Source organism: Heterodontus francisci, chromosome 2, assembly GCF_036365525.1.
Source record: "Heterodontus francisci isolate sHetFra1 chromosome 2, sHetFra1.hap1, whole genome shotgun sequence".
Classification (NCBI taxonomy): domain Eukaryota; kingdom Metazoa; phylum Chordata; class Chondrichthyes; order Heterodontiformes; family Heterodontidae; genus Heterodontus; species Heterodontus francisci.
This window is the reverse complement of record NC_090372.1, coordinates 23,704,450-23,725,473: the sequence shown is the minus strand read 5'-3', so window position 1 is coordinate 23,725,473 and position 21,024 is coordinate 23,704,450. Positions and strand designations below refer to the sequence as shown.

Here is a 21,024-nt window from a genome sequence, read left to right as displayed (position 1 = left end):
GACCTGTTCCCACATTCTCCCCATATCCTTTGATCCCTTTTGCCCCAAGAGCTCTATCTAACTCCTTCTTGAAACATACAATGTTTTGGCCTCAACTGCTTTCTGTGGTAACAAATTCCACCAGCTCACCACTCTCTGGATGAAGTAATTTCTCTTCTTCAGAGCATTACCACCACCTGTCCCTACCAGTACATCCTACAACAATTTACATTAATATAGCACTTTTATTGTAGCAAAACGCCCCATGAAGCTGAACAAAGAACAGTACAGCACAGGAACAGGCCATTCGGCCCTCCAAGCCTGCGCCGATCTTGATGCCTGCCTAAACTAAAACCTTCTGCACTTCCGGGGACCGTATCCCTCTATTCCCATCCTATTCATGTAGTGTCAAGATGCCTCTTAAACGTCGCTATCGTACCTGCTTCCACCACCTCCCCCGGCAGCAGGTTCCAGGCACTCATCACCCTCTGTGTAAAGAACTTGCCTCGCACATCCCCTCTAAACTTTGCCCCTCACACCTTAAACCTATGTCCCCTAGTAACCGACTCTTCCACCCTGGGAAAAAGCTTCTGACTATCCACTCTGTCCATGCTGTTCATAACTTTGTAAACCTCTATCATGTCACCCCTCCACCTCCATCGTTCCAGTGAAAACAACCCGAGTTTATCCAACCTCTTCTCATAGCGAATGCCCTCCAGACCAGGCAACATCCTGGTAAACCTCTTCTGTACCCTCTCCAAAGCCTCCACGTCCTTCTGTTAGTGTGGCGACCAGAATTGAACGCAATATTCTATTTTAATCGGAGGATTATCAGACAGAATTTGATACATAAGGAGTTATGGGGAATTAGGACCAAAAACTTAGTCAAAAAGGTAGGTTTTAAGGTGCATCTTAAAGGAGGAGTGAGAGAGAGATTTTTGAGAAGGGGATTTCAGAGTTTGAGGGGTAGGCAGCTGAAGGCACAGCCATCAGTGGTGGAGCAATTAAAAATCCTTGCCTGTATCCATTCTTTAGATTAATGAGTCAGACTGATGTAGTAACATGGTTAAAAACATTGGCTAATGGAAGGAGTGAGAAAGACTAAGTTTGATACTGGGCCATGTAAGGAGGTAGTAAGACAGGTGACCAAAAGCTTGGTCAAAAAAGTAGGTTTTAATGAGTGTGTTGAAGGAAGAGAGTAAGAGATGAAAAGAGGTTTAGGAAGGGAAGTTCAGAGCTTGGGGTCTAGGCAGCTGAAGGCAGTCCAGCCATTGGTGGAGCAGAATAAATTGGGAATGTGTAAGAGACCAGAATTGAAGGAGCGCAGAGATCTTGGAGGGTTGTAGTTGGGGTAGGGGAGGAGGGGAGTGCAAGGTCATGGGAGGGATTTGAACACCAGAATGAAAATTTTACAATTGAGGTGTTGCCAGATTGGAAGCCAATGTAGGCCAGCAAACACACGGGTGATCGATGAGTGGGACTTGGTGCGAGCACAGCCAGGTTGAACCACACTCGCCAGGTTCCATTTTTATGTATCCAGCCAGAGCCAGAGAGTTCCTGCAATAGCTTCTCTTCCCACTTCTGCACTGTTACCTCTGGTGTCCTCCCAAGGATCTATCCTTGGGCCCCTCCTATTTCTCATTTACATGCTGCCCTCAGCAAGCTCAAGTTTAGTATAGCAGACTCTATATGGAAACCACCTTTCCATTGTGAATACACATTAAAAATGTTAGTCGAAAGCGTGAGCAATAACAAGGCATCTTCTTTTCTGAGTGATTACGGACAAAATGAACTCCGTTACCAAACTGAGGCAGAGGCAACTTTACTTGCCTTGTGTGGCTAAATCTTGAAAATCTCCCAATTGCAAGCTGCAAGTATAAATATAAGAAACCTAAAGCAAGGTTTGAGATTAAAAGCAAGGTTTGAGATTAGAAGCAATTTAACTAAAAAAAAAAAGTAAATAGATGGAATAGGTTCCAGCGAAAACAGCTACAGTATTACTGTGTTAGGTAATGCCTTAAAAATCTGGAGGTGAATACCTGCTTTGGAACATGACTGGAATAACGGGAGTTTGCAGTGTCCCACCAAGGAAGGTGTCTGGTTAAGTATACTGAATGCAGAATTCAAGACCAGATAGATAATCTCAAGGTTTGCTTCATTTACCTTTGGGAGATGGGCAGAAATTGAGATGAAATAGGTAAAGCCCATGACTGATTGGAATGTACATGATCCATCAAAGTGTGAACTTGGTGGCTTAAATGGCTCTTTCTCAATCAATACCTTTTTAAGTTTTTGTTCTGTGCTTCTTAGATACTAAATTAAAAATTTTATAAGTGATGCAGTGACATTTTACTTTCTCTCTCTTTAATGTACATTTCACTCTTCTTAAATGGGGAATGGCTTATGCGGTAGAGGGATTAAGAGCCTGCCAGTTTTTGTCTCTACTTCTATTCTGGGCAGTAAAACTGAAAAAAGTTTGAGAATGGAAAAATTGTTCAAGGAATTGTTTTAGTGTCGTGGTGTAGATCTGACGCCAGCATGGAATAGATATCAAATGAATAGTAATGATCCAATGTCAATCATTTTGGTTCTATTTTTAAAAAACAATGTTGCTCAAATTTGGTCCAGTTTGAACCAAATGTGTGCTTGTTTAGGTGACATGTAGGGGGGGGGAAATATTTCTCATCCACATTGAATGTTTTTCTCACAGATGCAAACTGAGGAACGCTTTCGTGTCTCCCATCAACTTGGGGCATTACTTGGCTGAGCTCATGGAAATGAAAATAGGTTTTGAATACCATTGCAAAAGAATAAAAGTAGTGGTGTAATTGAAGGAGAGCCACGCCATTTCCACTCTCCCTTTTCCCCCACCCCGCTATTTACCATTCTATTTCAGTTTGAGTTGTGTCTTTGTAATTATGCCCTGCCATTGACAGTCGGTGTCCTGCAGTGGAAGAAGTTCAATTTGCTGTACGTATTCCCTTTTTCTCTCAAGTTCTCTTGTTGTTCAGCACTGGCAATTCAGACCAGTGTTTGAAGATATTTGTTCCTTTCCAAGTTCGACCAACTCAAACATTCACTTTCTTCACCTCCAGCACATTGTGGCTGCAGCATCTACTATCCACAGGATGTGCTGTGGCAATTTACTATGGCTTCTTCAACAGCACATCCCAATTCCGTAACCTCCACCAGCTAGAAGGCCAAGGACAGCAGATGCAGGAGACCATCACCTCCAAGCTCCCCCACCCCCCCCCCCCAAGTCACACATCAACCTGACTTGGACACATATGGTTATTCCTTCATCATCGCTGGGTAAAAATCCAGGAACTCCATATCTAACAACATTGTGGAAGTACCTTTGCCACACGGGCTGCAACGGTTCACAAAATTGTCCCACCACCACCTTCTTAAAGAGCAATCAGGCATGGGCAATAAATGCCAGTCTTGTCAGCATTGCCTACATCTTGCGAATGGAAAAAAAAATATGATAAATTTGAAAAAGGTTCAATTATGGTAAGCTGTCATCAACATGTATTTGACAAGAGGTTCAAAGATTCTCTAATACCAAGTGAAGATGCTTTGGGTTAAAAGCTTGACCTAATTTGACTGCCTAACCCAATCTGTGTGATCCTCAGATTGTTTCCTGTAGCTAAACTGTGTGCACGAATGAACATATTTAATAAGGTGTAACTGGATTCAGTTGGTGTGCAGCTGGGTGATTTATGTGCTTTGGAACTGATGGGAACAGTTTTCATTTAGTCAGTCCCTGCTTTGTAGTTTTAAAAAAAAATTGAAGCACTGACTGTGCAGATGTATTGGGCAGTAATTTTAATTCTATGACAGTACTGTTGAGTTTCATAAGTGATCTACAAAATCAGTATCTGTATATAACATCACAAAAGGAGGTTCATTATATTTCACATTGATCAAGGTGAACTCCATCAAACATAAAATACATAAAATGCTCTAGGTTTGCACATTCTGGACACCTCTCGACCTCCTGTGCCTCTGTTTTGTCACTTCAGCTTAATTAGTTGGTTATTGACCATTCTGTGTCGTGTAACCTAATATAGTGACAGGTGCGGCAAGTTAATTAGATCAACAGGGCACAGGCAAAACAGGAAAATGAATTGCCAAAAACTTAATTATTTAAACTTATTGACTGCCTGTTTTAAAATATATTATACTTGTGTTGCAGTTTCCTACATTTTAATATTTGGAAGTCTCTCTTGAATTCAGTTCGATTGTATATAACGTACTGCTTTACATACAATATAATAGGTACACTGCAATAATTGAACTTGTGTCCAGGGCAATGACTCATTCATCTCTTGTACATCCTGTATCATTGTACTGTACAACAGGATCATGCCATGACACTGGTAGTTCAGTAAAAATGTAATTGGCTATAGGGGAATACTGTAACTTTCAGTATACAGTGTGCACTTACCTATAAGTTGCACTTAGGGGGAATATTTGGGGGGGAAAAGACCTGCATAGAATGTACACTTACTTACAACATGCAGTTGGTTTGAGACTTAAATTCAATGTAAAATGTGTGTTCTATAATTGAAACCTTTTTTTTAGTTTTTTGTTCAGTAGTAAAACCTGCCCAAAAAAAGTACTTTGAGTGTTGAGCTAGTTACAGCTTTAATTATTGCAACTACTGCTAATAGTTTCCTGTTTTTCACAATACTTCATCAGTGTACCATCTACCTCGTGTGTTATTGACTTACACAGTCTTGGGAAAATGCTCAGAGCTATTTGTGCAATTTATTTCTCCTTCCGTTGGCCATTTCAAAGGGTCAACGTTTATCATAGATTGAATGTGGAGAAAATTGATGGTGCAACTGTGGTTTGAACCTTATGTTGCGACAATCTTTTTGTTGTGACATGTCTTGCAGCAAACAATGGGCTGGCTCTTGCTGGACAAATAATAGTATATAAACGACATGCGCCATTATTAATGTGCAAACTGACCAGCAATTTCAGGGGATTAAGAGACACGCTGTGAGTTGCAAATCTTAGAATCATAGAATGGTTATAGCACAATGGAAGGCCATTCGGCCAGTTGTGTCTGTGCCAGCTCCCTGCAAGAGGACCTCGCCTAGTCCCACTCCCCTGCCTTTTCCTCACAGTCCTGCAGATTTTTTCTCTCCAGATAATTATCCAGTTCTCTTTTAAAGGCCACAATTGAATCTGCCTCCACCACACTCTCAGGCAGTGCATTGCAGATCCTAACCACTCGCTGTGTAAAAACATTTTTCCTCATGTCGCTATTGCTTCTGTTGCCAATCACCCTAAATCGGTATCTTCTGGTTCTGGATCCTTTGACCAATGGGAAGAGTTTCTCCCCATCTACTCTATCCAAAGCCCTCATGATTTTGAACATCTCTATTAAATCTCCTCTCAACTTTCTCTTCTCCAAGGAGAACAGACTCCAACCTATCCAATAACTGAAATTCCTCATTCCTGGAACCATTCTGATAAATCTTTTCTGCACCCTCTCTAATGCCCTAACGTCGTTTCTGAGGTTTGGTCCTAGAACTGGACACACTACTCCAGTTAAGACCAAACCAGTGTTTGATACAGGTTTATCATAACTTTTTCTTGTTTTTGTACTCTGTGCCCTTAATTATAAAGCCCAGGATCCTATATGCTTTATTAACTGCTTTCTCAACCCTGCAACCTTCAATGATTTGTGCATATATACCCACATGCCCCACTGCTCCTGTACCCCCTTTGAATTGTATCCTTTTAATTAATACTGCCTCGCCTCATTCTTCCTACCAAAATGAATCACCTCATATTTCTCTGCATTAATTTCACCTGCCACATGTCCACCCATTCTACCAGCCTATGTCCTCTTGAAGTTTATCATTATCCTCCTCACAGTTTACAATATTTCCAATCTTCAAAACTTGCTGGTTAATTTACACCAGTCCACTGTGTGCTTCACAAAAAATGGCATGTTGCTCTTGGCCTCCCTGTTATTTTTAAGAACTTGCCTGTTTTGCACATTAATTGCCCATGTTATGACCAGGTGAGAAAGATGTCTAGGGGTCTTTTACTGTCTTTACTTGGGTTTATTGTAACAAGATTTAATTTTAAACACATTGTGTTTTGAGCTCCCTCTTTGTGAATCCTTGTTCACAGCCTTCCAATTATAAGGTGAAGAAATGAGCACACCAGGTTTTCTCTAGGTTTAAAGAAGAAAAGTGAAATTTATTAAACCTTGAACAAAGAACAGCACAGGAACAGGCCATTCGGCCCTCCAAGCCTGCGCCGATGAACTTAAACTCTAATACGGTTAACGCCTATGGATATACGATGCGCCCACGCTAGCATGCACACGTGATACACACATGCAAATAGGGACAGAAAAGAGCAGAAGAAAAATAAAATGGAGAGGTTTGAGGCAGTCTCTAAAAGGGGGTTTCTTGTTACTGTTTCTGTGCTTCCAGCTCACCGTAGAGTCCTTGATTGTAGACAGCTCTTACTTTTCATTGGGGTCCTGTATTCTTCTTAAACCTTGTTCACTGTATAAGTCTTTTCTCTCTTGGGGTTCATATGTCATCGATGATTTTCGAAGCTGGTGAGAGCGAGATGAGAGTAGACAGGAGAGATGTGTTCTCAATCCAGGACAAAACAGCCTTCTGATTTCAAATTCCCTGTTGGAAGCTCAAATTCAAAAAACTCCAGCAGTCAGTCATGTGACCAAACTGGTCCGACCATATCTGTTTGTGTATTCGGCCGTCTTAGTTAACCTGGAATGCTTTAACGTCTGGTAATCAAAGGTCCATTGTGGATTAAATTGGAGCAGGGAATAGCTCCTTTGTCCTTTTGAAGTACTTGTCTTTTGATATGCTAATTTCTCTCTCCAGACCAAGTCTCCAATTGTTTTTTAAAGCAAGTTCTTTCTTTACCATCAGTAGTTTAAAATCAATGTTCATGTGGCAAAATTAATTTTCCTCATTCTTGGCAGGTGGGGGCTTGCCTAACTCCCGTTAAACTTGCTGCAGAAAGTTCAGGGTCATAAATAATAGTATAAGTACCTTTTCCTTTCTGTCTGTCTCTTTTTTTTTCTCTCAGTTCAGTCTTTATTTCTCTTTCCGTACCTGATTTGGCCCTATCCTCCTCTGTTGTTCCTCAGTTTCTTTCTCAATCTTTAAATCTCATTGGTTAAGGAGATACACTGTTGGACCTGTCGTTCACTGAGTTTCTAGCTACCTATTGCCCTTGTTACACCATTATCAGCTTGCAGTCCCAGGAAGTCACAACGCAAAAAAACATTTTGAGCTGAAGAGAAAAGTCTTAACTGGGCACGCCGTGAGATACCCTGCTCCAAAATGATTCTTTTCCTCTGCGCAGTTTATTTACTTTTTTAAAGTTTTGTACACTTCTGTCTGTAAAGACTTGTGTCGTGAGTTAGTAAATTTATTGGTAGTCCTGGCTGTACCACAGCAATTTTTCAACAAAGTGCAAAGATTTCTCTTTTCATTGTTCATTCTTGGGATGTGAGTGTTGCTGGCATTAATTGCCTATCCCTAGTCCCCCTTGAGAAGGCGATGATGGGGCCGCCACCTTGAATTGTTGCAGTCCATGTGGTAAAGGTGCTCCCTAATGCATAATTTGTTTTAGTGTTAAAACTCCTACTAGAATTCTGGCTACAAGCTGGGATCCTGAGATTCTGGGCTGAATTTTACATCACCCCAAAAAGCGTGATAGTGGTTGGGGGGAGGGGCGGTGTAAAATGGAGCAGGAGGCTCCGGGAGTCCTTCCCGACCCGCTGCCACTTCCGCAGACACTTTATGCAGGGCAGTGAAAAACGGCCCGCCCGCCCCAGGCCTGTCAAGGCCCTTCAGTGGCCACTTAACAGCCACTTTGGGCCTTCACGTGCCTCCACGCAGATTTGACACGTGGCAAGCGAGTGTCCTAGTCCTGAGAGAAGCCGCCGGACAAAACCAGGCGGCTCTCTAACGTCCTGAGGGGGGGACCCTCATGATCGGGCACCCTGTGCCGGATGGAGGGCCGCACCCGCTATCCCAACTACACCCAACACACCCCTCGTTTTCCCCCCCCCCCCCCAGCCGACCACCCTTGCCTCGCCAGGGCCTGACCGATTACCCCCGACGAGGCAACCAAAACTTATCTGCCTTCCAGGCTCCCCAGCATCTTTACTTCTAGCTGGGCTGTAGTCCCAGCAGTGGCCACTGTTCCCAGTGGCACTGCCGGCCCACTGATTGGCCGGCAGTTCCATTAGGCAGGAGTTCCTACCTCAAGTGGGTGGAAGTCCTGCCTCAGAACAATTGAAGCCCGGGGACCCGCAAAATACACGTCGGATCCCCAGGCAAGGCGGAAGCGGGTTCGCCACCGATTTTTCAGTCAGTGGCCAGCTCCCATCCGCCTATGGTTAAATCCGGCAGAATCCTGATGAAACTCTTGGAGAGTGGGCTGGTGAGTGAGGTTAAACCAATTTCACTCTGTATTTTCCAAAGATCCATTTTCTGATTGGAAGCTTGGATGAATCTTTCATCTAATCCCAAAGAAGATTGACTCCTTGAAAAATTGTAGCCATTCCTTCATATAAGAGCTGAATACTTTAAGATGGTTTTATCATTTGCTGGGCCTTACACAAGTGAGTTGGTCAGATGTTGCAGGCAATGGGAACTTTCCCCAACCACTGCAAGGCACCCTCTTCCCTCCACCCTGGTGTCCCAATTGATTCATACCTTCAATTCCTCACTTGATGGAAGCTTAACTACAAAATAATAAGCAACTTGCAGCTGTTCTCAGTAGAAAAATCCTCCTTGTGTAAAGAGCTATTCTGAGGCATGGGAAGGGGAAGAGAAAGATGGGAAAAAGATAGTTTGCATTTCACCACTACCATGAATGTCCTACAGTGTTTCACAGCAAATGAAGCACTTTTGAAGTGAAATCACTGTTGTAATATAAGGAAACTTAGCAGCCAAATTTTGCTCAGCAAGGTCTTACAAACAGAGATGATTATATAATGAGGGTTAAATATTGACCAGGACATTGGGAAAACACCCTTGCTGTTCTTCACTTAGTGCAAAGTGATCTTTTACGTCCCCCTGATACAGCAGATGGGGCCTCGGTTTAATGTGTTTACTTTGGCTTCCAGCCATCTAACTCCACAATTTTTTAAATTCTTATCCTCGTTCATCATGGCCACTACCTTCCTTATCTCTGCAAGCTCCTCCAGCCTTGTAACCTCCCAAGATTTCTGTGTTCTCCCAAAGCCAGGCTCTTGTGCATCTGCTACTTTGTTTACCTTCCATAAACCTCTATGCTTCTACATAGAGCCATTTGCAGCACAGAAGGAGGCCATTCGGCCCATCAAGTCCATGCCAGCTCTTCATAGAGCTATCCAGTCAGTCCCATTCCTCTGCTCAATCCCCATAGCCCTGCAAGTTTACTTCCTTCAAGTGGCCATTCAATTTCCTTTTGAAGTCAGTGATTGTCTCTGCTTCCACCATCCCTGTGGGCAGCAAGTTCCAGGTCATTACTACCTGCTGCATAAAGAAGTTCTTTCTTGTATTCCTCCTGCATCTGTTGCCAAAACCTTCAATCTGTGTTTGAGTCTTTGTACCATTAGTTAATGGGAACAGTTTTTCCTTGTCTAACATATCTAAGCTTGTTATAATCTTATACACCTCTATTAAATCTCACCTAATCTCCTTTGTTTTAAGGCCAATAACCCCAACTTTTCCAACCTCGACCTGGAACTAAAATTCCCCATCCCGGGAACCATTCTGGTAAATCTCCTCTGCACCTTCTCGAGGACCCTTGCATCCTTCCTAAAGTGCGGGGACCAGAACTAGATGCAGTACTCCAGTTGGGGCCTAACCAGAGCTTTTATAAAGGTTCAGCCTAACTTCCCTGCTTTTGTACTCAATGTCTCTATTTATCTCCAGCTCTCTCTCCTCCTTTAAGGCTCCTTTTTTACTGCTTTAAACCTCCCTCTTTGACCAGTCTTGACTTAAAATCCCCTTATGTGGCTCATAATATGTCAAATTTTGCCTGATTACACTCCTGTTTAGCACCTTGAGACATTTTACTGTTAAAGTTGCTATATAAATGCTAGTTGTAGTTGTTGTAGTATATGCTCACTGACCAGAATCCCGAGATATACTGCCACACTCACTTGGATGCACATTATGGCATAATTTCACTGATAAGCTACAGTAGTGAAGTCCCAAGCTAGGTGAGGCGTGGGGGGTGGTGCTGTTCTGAGAAATGGGGCAATGTTGAGGTAGCTTTACTATGCAGATTTCTGCGATAATATGTCCTTGATGCTGACACAGGGCTCTTGAAAGAGCGAAGTGCTACATTTCCCAGCACAAAATATTCTTTACCCAGATTCAGCCACTAATATGATTTGCAGTTTGTTTCCTGCTGTACAAGTAGCAGCTTATATAGTATCACAGCCTTGTGTGTTATACACCATAGTGTGTTGTTACATAGTATAGAAGTTCAAGTTGATTAGATTCAATTGCAAGCAGTTGGTGAGGCTGGCCACTTCCTTTCACAGTTTCCTCTTTCCCCAGTTCCAAGAGAGGAGGGTTTTCAGGTAGTTGTGACAGAGCAGAACTGCACCAGCTGAAGGAAGTCACTTGCTCGCGATGGTAAAGCAGGCTTCACTGCTCCGCGAGCAGGAAGACATTAGACTTGGCTGCTGAGTCCAGCAACGGTTAAAATACTGGGAAGATGTAGGTCCGTGAAGAAGCCAACTTATTTCTGAGCATACTGTTAAGAGATTCCAAGGGTTTTTGTTAAGAGCCAAAATGTCAGTAATTCATTCTGCATTACGCTATCCTTGCTCATGTGGTACTCAAAGCTGCGCTTCTTTCAAGGGATACAGCACCGTAATAGGGAACCATTATGGACAAGTGGGATTTTTTAACCATTATTTTCAATGCTGCTGTGTAATCTGGCACTGGGTATGTATGACTATTCTTTCTAATATCCCTAGCTGCAATGTCACAGATTAAGAAATTGTTCAGTTTCTTTTGAAATTATTCATTGTGCCTTTATTTTTAAAAAAAAAAGTCACATTTTTAATGCATATCCTAGCTTGTACAGACTGATGTTGAAAATACCACTAACCCTTTAATTACTGCAGCATGCGTCCTGTATCATGTCCAACTATAAGGCAGGACAGTTCTAGTTGTCTTATTCCCTGTTTTGAATCTGTGGTTTACCTACAGACAGACAAGATGTTCGACAAAGCTTTTTTTAAAAAAGTAGATCATAACTGAAAGTACTGTGCCTCAAAGATTTTATCTGTATTTTCGATCAGGGTCCAATGTCAAATGGAACGTCTCATTTCTATGACTGGAGATTTTTCAAGATCCTAATAATTTTCAGACTTTAAAAAAGACATGAGGGTGGATCAATAAATGGTTTCATTAATTTAGTTACACTTCTAATAAAATAGTCATGAGAATCATAAATAATCAATCTTTCATATGTCACAGTCATCTGAGCTGTTTGAAATTTGTGGCCAGGGTTGTGGATTTTTTTTTTTTTTGTTTATCTGTTTCATTATGTGGTCAACAGCATCTCGCACAACAGTTGGTTTACAACCAGCAAGCTGTTTTCTGAACATTAAAATGGACACAAGTGTGTTAAGATGGCAATTCTGTGTAGTGTTTATCTTTTTGTTATCCAAATTGGGAGGATATGTTCAGAGATTGACCAAGTGCATAACCTTGTAAGACTGAAAAGTTTAAGAGCTGGTCTATGATTGGATTTTATTTGGGCAAGTAACAGAACTAGATATCAGGCAGGAACACATGATTGAGGATGGTATGTAACAGAGCATTAACTTGCAAGAAATGTTTAGAAAAACAGTGTTTGCATCATTCAAATGCATTTGGAGAGAAAAATTTCAGGCTAAACCTTGTTGAAATAAATGGGCAGTGTAAGCTAGAGACTGAGCAATTTTCTATACTGCTCTCTTTGACCTCCTTATCTCGAGAGACAATGGGTAAGCGCCTGGAGGTGGTCAGTGGTGTGTGGAGCAGCGCCTGGAGTGGCTATAAAGGCCAATTCTAGAGTGACAGGCTCTTCCACAGGTGCTGCAGAAAAATTTGATTGTCGGGGCTGTTACACAGTTGGCTCTCCCCTTGCGCCTCTGTCTTTTTTCCTGCCAACTGCTAAGTCTCTTCGACTTGCCACACTTTAGCCCCGCCTTTATGGCTGTCCACCAGCTCTGGCGAACACTGGCAACTGACTCCCACGACTTGTGATCAATGTCACAGGATTTCATGTCACGTTTGCAGACGTCTTTAAAGCGGAGACATGGACGGCCGATGGGTCTGATACCAGTGACGAGCTTGCTGTACAATGTGTCTTTGGGGATCCTGCCATCTTCCATGCGGCTCACATGGCCAAGACATCTCAAGCGCCGCTGACTCAGTAGTGTGTATAAGCTGGGGATGTTGGCCGCCTCGAGGACTTCTGTGTTGGAGATATGGTCCTGCCACCTGATGCTAAGTATTCTCCGGAGGCAGCGAAGATGGAATGAATTGAGACAACGCTCTTGGCCGACATATGTTGTCCAGGCCTCGCTGCCATAGAGCAAGGTACTGAGGACACAGGCTTGATACACTCTATACTGTTTCTGTTAGTGGTACTGGGTAGGGTCATTGCTCTAAAGGCCTGTTTGATCCTTCAGCAGCCTTGGCCAGAGACTGTAATTATTCTTTCTGATTTGGTATACATGATGCTTTGCCCAACTTTCATGATGGGAAGTTTCACTGTGATTACCTTTTTGTCACTAGTAATGAGTGTGATGAAAGAAAGAGACTTGCATTTATATAGTTCCTTTCACAACTTCAGGATATCCCAACGTACTTTGCAGCTCATCAAGTGCTTTTGAATAATAGTCACTGTTGTATCACAGAACCACAGAATTGTTTCAGTAGAGAAGGAGGCCGTTCGGCCCATGTCCGCACCGGTTCTCCGAAATGAGCAATTCAACAAATGTCATTCCCCCGCCTGCTACCCGTAACCCTGAACAGTCTTCCTTTTCAGATGGGCGGCACAGTGGCGCAGTGGTTAGCACCGCAGCCTCACTGCTCCAGCGACCCAGGTTCAGTTCTGGGTACTGCCTGTGCGGAGTTTGCAAGTTCTCCCTGTGACTGTGTGGGTTTCCGCCGGGTGCTCCAGTTTCCTCCCACAGCCAAAGACTTGTTACTCTCCCATTTATTCCTTGAGCTATAACTTCGTGCACAAGTCTGTTTTGCGGCGCTGTATCAAATACCTTTTGGAAGTCTATGTACAGCACATCAACAGCATTGTCCTCATCAACCCTCTCTGTTACCTCTTCAAAAACTTCAGCAAACTTCAAGTTAATCAGGATTTTCCATTAACAAATCTGTTCTGGCTTTCCTTAATCAACCCACATCTGTCCAAGTGATTATTAATTTTGTCCTGAATTACTGTTTCCAGCAGTTTCCCCACGACCAAAGTTAAACTGACTGGCCTGTAGTTGCTGGGCTTTTCTGTACACCTTTTTTTTGAACACGGGTGTAACATTTGCAATTCTCCATTACTCTGGCGCCACCCCCGAGTCAAAGGAAGATTGGAAAAATATGGCCAGTGCTTCTGCAATTTGCACACTCTGGTGCCTTTTCAACTTTGAGTTTTTTAAAAATTCATTCATGGGATGTAGGCGTCACTGGCCAGACCAGCATTTATTGCCCATCCCTAATTGCCCTTGAGAAGGTGGTGGTGAGCTGCCTTCTTGAACTGCTGCAGTCCATTTGGGGTAGGTATACCCACAGTGCTGTTGGGAGGGGAGTTCCAGGATTTTGACCCAGCGACAGTGAAGTAACGGCGATATAGTTCCAAGTCAGGATGGTGTGTGACTTGGATGGGAACTTGCAGGTGGTGGTGTTCCCATGTATTTGTTGCCCTTGTCCTTCGAGTTGGTAGAGGTCGCGGGTTTGGAAGGTGCTGTCTAGGGAGCCTTGGTGCATTGCTGCAGTGCATCTTGTAGATGGTACACACTGCTGCCACTGTGCATCGGTGGTGGAGGGTGTGAATGTTTGTAGATGGGGTGCCAATCAAGTGGGCTGCTTTGTCCTGGATGGTGTCGAGCTTCTTGAGTGTTGTTGGAGCTGCTCCCATCCAGGCAAGTGGAGAGTATTCCATCACACTCCTGACTTGTGCCTTGTAGATGGTGGACAGGCTTTGGGGAGTCAGGAGGTGAGTTACTTGCCTCAGGATTCCTAGCCTCTGACCTGCTCTTGTAGCCACGATATTTATCTTGCTACTCCAGTTCAGTTTCTGGTCACTGGTAGCCCCTAGGATGTTGATAGTGGAGGATTCAGCGATGGTAATGCTGTTGAATGTCAAGGGGAGATGGTTAGATTCTCTCTTGTTGGAGATGGTCATTGCCTGGCATTTGTGTGGCGCGAATGTTACTTGCCACTTATCAGCCCAAGCCTGGATATTATCCAGGTCTTGCTGCATTTCTACACGGACTGCTTCAGTATCTGAGGAGTCATGAGTGGTGCTGAACATTGTGCAATCATCAGCAAACATCCCCACTTCTGACCTTATGAATGAAGGAAGGTCATTGATGCAGCTGAAGATGGTTGGGCCTAGGACACTACCCTGAGGAACTCCTGCAGTGATGTCCTGGAGCTCAGATGATTGACCTCCAACAACCACAACCATCTTCCTTTGCGCTAGGTATGACTCCAGCCAGCGAAGGGTTTTCCCCCTGATTCCCATTGACCTCAGTTTTGCTAGGGCTCCTTGATGCCATACTCGGTCAAATGCTGCCTTGATGTCAAGGGCAATCACTCTCACCTCACCTCTTGAGTTCAGCTTTTTTGTCCATGTTTGAACCAAGGCTGTAATGAGGTCAGGAGCTGATTGGCCCTGGCGGAACCCAAACTGAGCGTCACTGAGCAGGTTATTGCTAAGCAAGTGCCGCTTGATGGCATTGTTGATGACCCCTTCCATCACTTTGGTGATGATTGAGAGTAGGCTGAAGGGGCGGTAATTGGCCCGGTTGGACTTGTCCTGCTTTTTGTGTACAGGACACACCTGGGCAATTTTCCACATTGCAGGGTAGATGCCAGTGTTGTAGCTGTACTGGAACAGCTTGGCTAGGGGCGCGGCAAGTTCTGGAGCACAGGTCTTCAGTACTATTGCCGGAATATTGTCAGGGCCCATAGCTTTTGCAGTATCCAGTGCCTTCAGTCGTTGCTTGATATCACACGAAGTGAATCGAATTGGCTGAAGTCAGGCATCTGTGATGTTGGGGACTTCAGGAGGAGGCCGAAATGGGTCATCAACTCGGCACTTCTGGCTGAAGATTGTTGCAAATGCTTCAGCCTTATCTTTCACACAGATCTGCTGGGCTCCCCCATCATTGAGGATGTGGATATTTGTGGAGCCACCTCCTCCAGTTAGTTGTTTAATTGTCCATCACCATTCACGGCTGGATGTGGCAGGACTGCAGAGCTTAGATCTGATCCGTTGGTTATGGGATCGCTTGGCTCTATCGCATGCTGCTTATGCAGTTTGGCATGCAAGTAGTCCTGGGTTGTAGTACAGACAGTCTATCCAATACCACCTCATCAGTTTTAAATCCTTCTCGTGTGTTAATTACCTCCTCTTTCACCATGACCTGGGTAGCATCATCTTCCTTGGTAAAGACAGATGCAAAGTTAATGCCTTAGCTATGCCTCCTGCCTCCATGCATAAATCCCCTTTTTGGTCCCTAATTAGCCCCACTCCTTTTACCACCCTCTTACTATTTATATCACTCTAGAAAACTTTGGGATTCCCTTTTATGTTAGCTGCCAGTCTCTTTTCATACACTCTCTTTGCTTCTCTTATTTGCTTTTTCAATTCCCCTCTGAACCTTCTATATTCAGCCTGGTTCTCTGTTGTATGATAGGAAATAGTATAGGAAATGCAGCAGCCAATTTGCATAGAGCAAGCTCGCTCAAACAGCACTGAGATAATCTGTTTGTGATGTTGATTGAGGGATTAAATATCGGCCAAGACACCAGTGTGAATTCCCCTGCTCTTAGAAAAATTGTGTCATGGGATCTTTTACATCCACATGAGAGGGTGGTCACGGCCTCAGTTTAACATCTCACCCAAAAGACAACACCTACACAAGTGCAGTACTCCCTCAGTACTGCATTGTGGTATCAGCCTGCATACTTCGAGGGGCTCATTAACTGTTCCACAAACTATACAACAAATGTGAGGATTGCAAGGCTAGTCATAGCCTTTGTGGCAGCCTGGGCTGTTGTCGGGAATGCCTGGGCTTTGGAGCAGGGCCAGCTGGTTTGTAGAGCATATCTATATGGCCAAAACAAGATACTTGTCCATTTAAGGAGGAGTAGAATTTGTGCCAAACACAAGATTCTGAGATAATTGCAGATGAGGAAAACCATTCAACCCATTATTAGCTCATCCATCTAAAAGTCCGCTAATCCCTCCCTGTTCTGACTTGTGTTTTGTTGTTTTGGCCATGTAGCTCATCGTTCTATTGGCTTTGTTGATTGCTCCTCTGTATTGGTTGGACACGTTTAGCATTGAGTGTGCGAAGTCTCCTAGATCTCTTTCACTTTGTCATAGTCATTATGGCACAGAAGGAGGTGATCCGGCCCATCGAGTGCATGCTGGCTCTCTGCAGAGCAATCCCATTCCCCAGCTCTATCCCCGTAGCTCTAAGTTTATTACCCTCACGTGCCCGTCCAATTTCCTTTTGAAATCATTCATGGTCTCCGCTTCCACCACCCTCATGGGCAGCGAGTTCCAGATCATTACCACCTGCTGCATAAAAAAAGTTCTTCCTCACATACCCCCTGCATCTCTTGCCCAAAACCTTAAATCTTTGTCCCCTATCCAAACCTGCCAGAATCTTGTACCCCTCTATCAAATCTCTCCTCAATCTCCTTTGCTCCAAGGAGAACAACCCCAGATTGTCTAACCTAATCTTGCAGCTAAAATCCCTCATCCCTGGAATCTTTCTGGTAAATCTCCTCTGCACCCTCTCAAAGACCTTCACATTCTTCCTGGTGTGGTTTCTATTTCTATGCCATTTCTATGTGTTGCTTAGTGTTCCATCCTACGTGCATTACTTTATACTTGTCCACATGAAATTTCATCTGCCGCTGTTCTGCGCACTTTTTGTTCAGTTCTTTCTGTAACTTGAGTTACCTCCCACAATTCCACTGCCTGTCCTAGATTGACATGTTTGGCAAATTTGAGTTTCTGAGCTCAGGTCATTGATGTAAATTAGAAACAGCAATGTTCTCAATACTGAGCCATGGGGCCCCACCACTAATACGTCCTCCTCCCCCATTATGATGCAACTCCTCTCACAAGTACTTGCTGCTTTTTATCTTTTGCCATGTCTTGAGGCTTTCCCCAATCGACTTAGAACATCACTTCCATGAGGGGGTTGGTCATGTGGGATCTTCCCCTTCTGAAATCCTGCTGTTAGATAACTGACAACAATAACCTAGTTAGTTATGTTTTATTTGTAGAGATAATTGTATTTACTCTTGATAACTGCTTTATTTTACATGGAATAATTGGTCTGTCGTGCATCGATTCCTTTTTGAATATGGGAACCATGTTGGCTTATTTGCAATCTACTGGTACTTCCTCAAAGTCCATTGGTTCCATCATGCTGACTTGCAGTAGATATTCTGGGTTTGCATATTTTGGGTAAATGATACATATTTATTGTCTCTGGATTCACGTGCTCATTCACTCTCTCTCTGGGTATGTCCTCCTAAAGCTCTTGTCATCTTCCTTCATAACTCTACACCATCTGGATCCAGAATTGAAACATGGCCCTTGGCCTATATTCCATAGGTCTTTAATCTCTCAAAGTTTTGCACCCAGTGGCAGTAGTCTCTGCTGAAGTTTCAAATTACGAACCCAACTGCCTGGTGGCCTCCCCCCTGCATTGTCTGCTGTGATGGTCATTGTTAACGATGCTTCACTTGACCCTTCAGCACCAACAATCTCCTCCACTGTCCCCTGATTGATCTACCAGGTGTTGATAGACATCCAGGGGCACTACACTGAAGTTTGCTCATATTGTGACAAGGCCTCAAACCTTTTAATAGGTATACAAATTGATATTTGATATTCAGTCTGTTTGTTGGTGTTATATTAAAATGGCTGAGGCCCAGATTGTTAACTGTACGAACAGTTTGGAGAGTCAGCTTGAAAATGCTTTTCTGCATCACTACTTTGCCTTTGCCCCAACATTTGACAACCAGGCCATCAGCCATCCAGGCCCCATGCTCTGGAATTTCTCCTACTCCTCCACCTTCCCTCAATTCCTTTAATACTCTCCTTAAAATTCACCTCTTTGACCAAGCTTTTAGTCACCTTTCCTAATATCTCCTTTTGTTTCAGCATCCAATTTTGTCTGATTAGGCCTCTGTGAAGCACCTTTAAAAGTTTTTCTCCATAAAAGGCACTAATTAAATATAAGTTGCTGTTTTCTTCACCAGATGCTAGGGTGTATAATTTAGATAACTGGCAATGCTAGAATAAGTTCTATTGGATACCTTTCCAATTAAGAGAGATTTCTTTCAAAACAGTGTAATGGTCTGACATAGTGCTTTGACCCACCTTAAAGAAATTACTTTTAAGGACACACATGAAATCTTCCAAAACTGTCAGATCACTGTCCTTTTCACCCTTACCACCCACCCCCCCACCCCCCACCCTTCAATCAGCAGGGAAGTTGAACTGATAGGGGGAGAGGCCTCATGGGCAGTGAAGGCCCATGACTCCGAGCCAGTTATTGGAACCTTGAATTCAAGGATGGGGAAGACTGTGAGCAAATGATAGCCCCTAGCCACACTTGACAGGCACTGGTATATCAGTGCATGGATATCATTTGACAGGTATATGGTACATACTTAGAGCCTGGACTTGGGGTCATGGAAGGTGAGATTTGCGGGGATGGTGGCAGGAGATTTGTGATGTTTGATGTGCACTTTGGGGAGTTGAGGGGTGGAATATCCAATATTAACCAAACCTAACACTTCAGAGGTTCTCATTCTCTTTCTCCCCTCTTTTGAGACTGCTGTCCTGTGGTATTTAGCAAAATATTTCTGGAACAAAACGACACATTGGCTTCCCAGAGAACATTGACGTGCTGGATTTCATCAGGAGTAGCTCAGTGCTAATCTACCTCATCGATGTGAATTTTCATCATTATTATGGTATACCTATTTGAATGAGGCTTCTCAAACTCAGGTCACCATTGAACTTAATCTTCACTAAACTGGCCAATTTTAAAATGTGGACCCTGCTCTGTTCTATTTTATTTTCCTGTGGATCCAGTGGGCTCCTGTACTACATTTCTGGTATGCTGTATAGAGCTGGACTGTGCAAATTCTGATGGGTAGGAGAACACTTACTGTTTTGACTCATATCCTAATAATTGAGTGTTACGGTCAAGTGAGGAGGAGTCGAAGGGCTTCCTTGTTTCCCTCTCCTTGTTTGACCACAACAGGTTTAATTCTTTCTTTCTTCAAGTGAACGTACTCGCCAATTCAGTAGGTTCAATTACTCACTTGCTACGATCATGACAAGAACTAACCAGATAGGTTTTCTTGAGTTAACAAAGAAAGAGGTTAACTTTATTGTACTTAAACTGAGCTAATAAAATAATAAACAATGCGCCAACTTTAACTCACACACACACACATAGGTTACAGAGTGGGGAAAGGTAGATTTGGTTCAGTTTTAGTCCATAGTAAAAAGGGGTACACAGTCTGTGGAGTTTGGTGATTTGGATGGCTTCTAGCTGAATTCAGTGGTCCTGAGGCTTTTAGTTTAAAGAGGTAGATGACTGGTTCGGTGAGTCTCTTGGAGACAGCGAAGCAGATGATTTCCTCCAACGGGGTTTCTGATTGTAGCCGGAGTATGAAAAGGTGGTCAGTCAACAGGCAGGATTTGAAAGCTTTCAAGCTGGAATGGAGAGAGAGAGACTCCCACTTAGGTCTGCACGTGTCAGAGTCCAGTTGATTCTCCTTTGCTACAGAAAAAACACCAGCTTAAAACCACAGATGGGGAGGGGCTTGTTACATGGTAGTCACTCAGTGATTCAAACAGAACAGTTAGCAGTATTTCTCTGCTTGCTGAAAGAACAGGTGGTTCCTTTAAACTTCTTGGGTCTTGGTTCTTGCTGGGCACTGAGCAGACATTTCGTCTCCCTCCTCACAAGCATTGCAGTATAGTATACAGTGTTGCAAATTAGGAGACCATCCTATGCTTTTTTTTTAATGTCTTTTTAAAAAAAAAATTCAGATCTCCAGTCAGTGGATTAAAGAAAATTACCATTCAACAAAACACATTGGTGTAACATGAGCAAGAGAAAATTCAAGGTCTGTGAGCTAACTGTTTGTTGCAATTCTGACATCAGGGTTGTGGAGGTTTGTGCAGATCCTTCCAAATGTGGGTTCCCGATCAGGACAAACAGCCTGATGAAGTGTCCATGTTTGAAATGTAGACTTGTCTCCACTGACACCTCCTTTATCAACTGGTTGCCCATTGTCATCAACAGGAGAACAAATCATGATGATTTAATAATTCAAGCATAAGGTCTAATTTAAACAAGAAGGAAAACTTATAACACTGAATAGTAATATTGTTATAGGTGTCTAGCAGTTGCAGTAGGCCACAAACGTCTGATGGACCTGCAGTTTGCTTTCAGCAGTTTCTGTTTTTGTTTCTGCCTGAGCACATTACTGGAGTTTATTCCACAGGTCAGGATGCACAAGGCAGCTGTTTATTTTTCATTTGAATCTAAGCAACTATAGTGCCCCTCCTCTTCAGTTAGTGCCTGTAATGATACACAACTGAGATAGATGTAGGTAGACAAGGGCTTGATGTCACATTGACATATATTCTAACATAGAAAATACAGTGGAAAGCAACCAACCTTTTTTTTTTGTTCTTGGGACATGGGTGTGGGCATTTATTAGCCCTCCCTAGTTGCCCTCAAGA

General features: G+C 43.3%; 1 protein-coding gene across 7 annotated transcripts in view; it reads left to right on the top strand.

Annotated features, from left to right (window-relative positions):
- The window catches only part of zdhhc11 (zinc finger DHHC-type containing 11), a 147,520-nt gene that overhangs the window by 35,171 nt on the left and 91,325 nt on the right, over positions 1-21,024 (top strand). For 3 of the 7 annotated variants that reach the window (XR_010977326.1, XM_068055554.1, XM_068055602.1), the window contains exon 1: positions 10,597-10,943. The exons of 3 other annotated variants lie outside the window; for them this stretch is intronic. Coding sequence is in view for 2 of the 4 variants with exons in the window: in XM_068055554.1 (XP_067911655.1) it covers positions 10,788-10,943 (156 nt within the window). In the remaining 2 variants the exon portion in view is untranslated. Of the gene's footprint in view, positions 1-10,596; positions 10,944-21,024 lie in introns of those variants that run through there. One more of the 7 variants, XM_068055590.1, reaches the window with a different exon arrangement.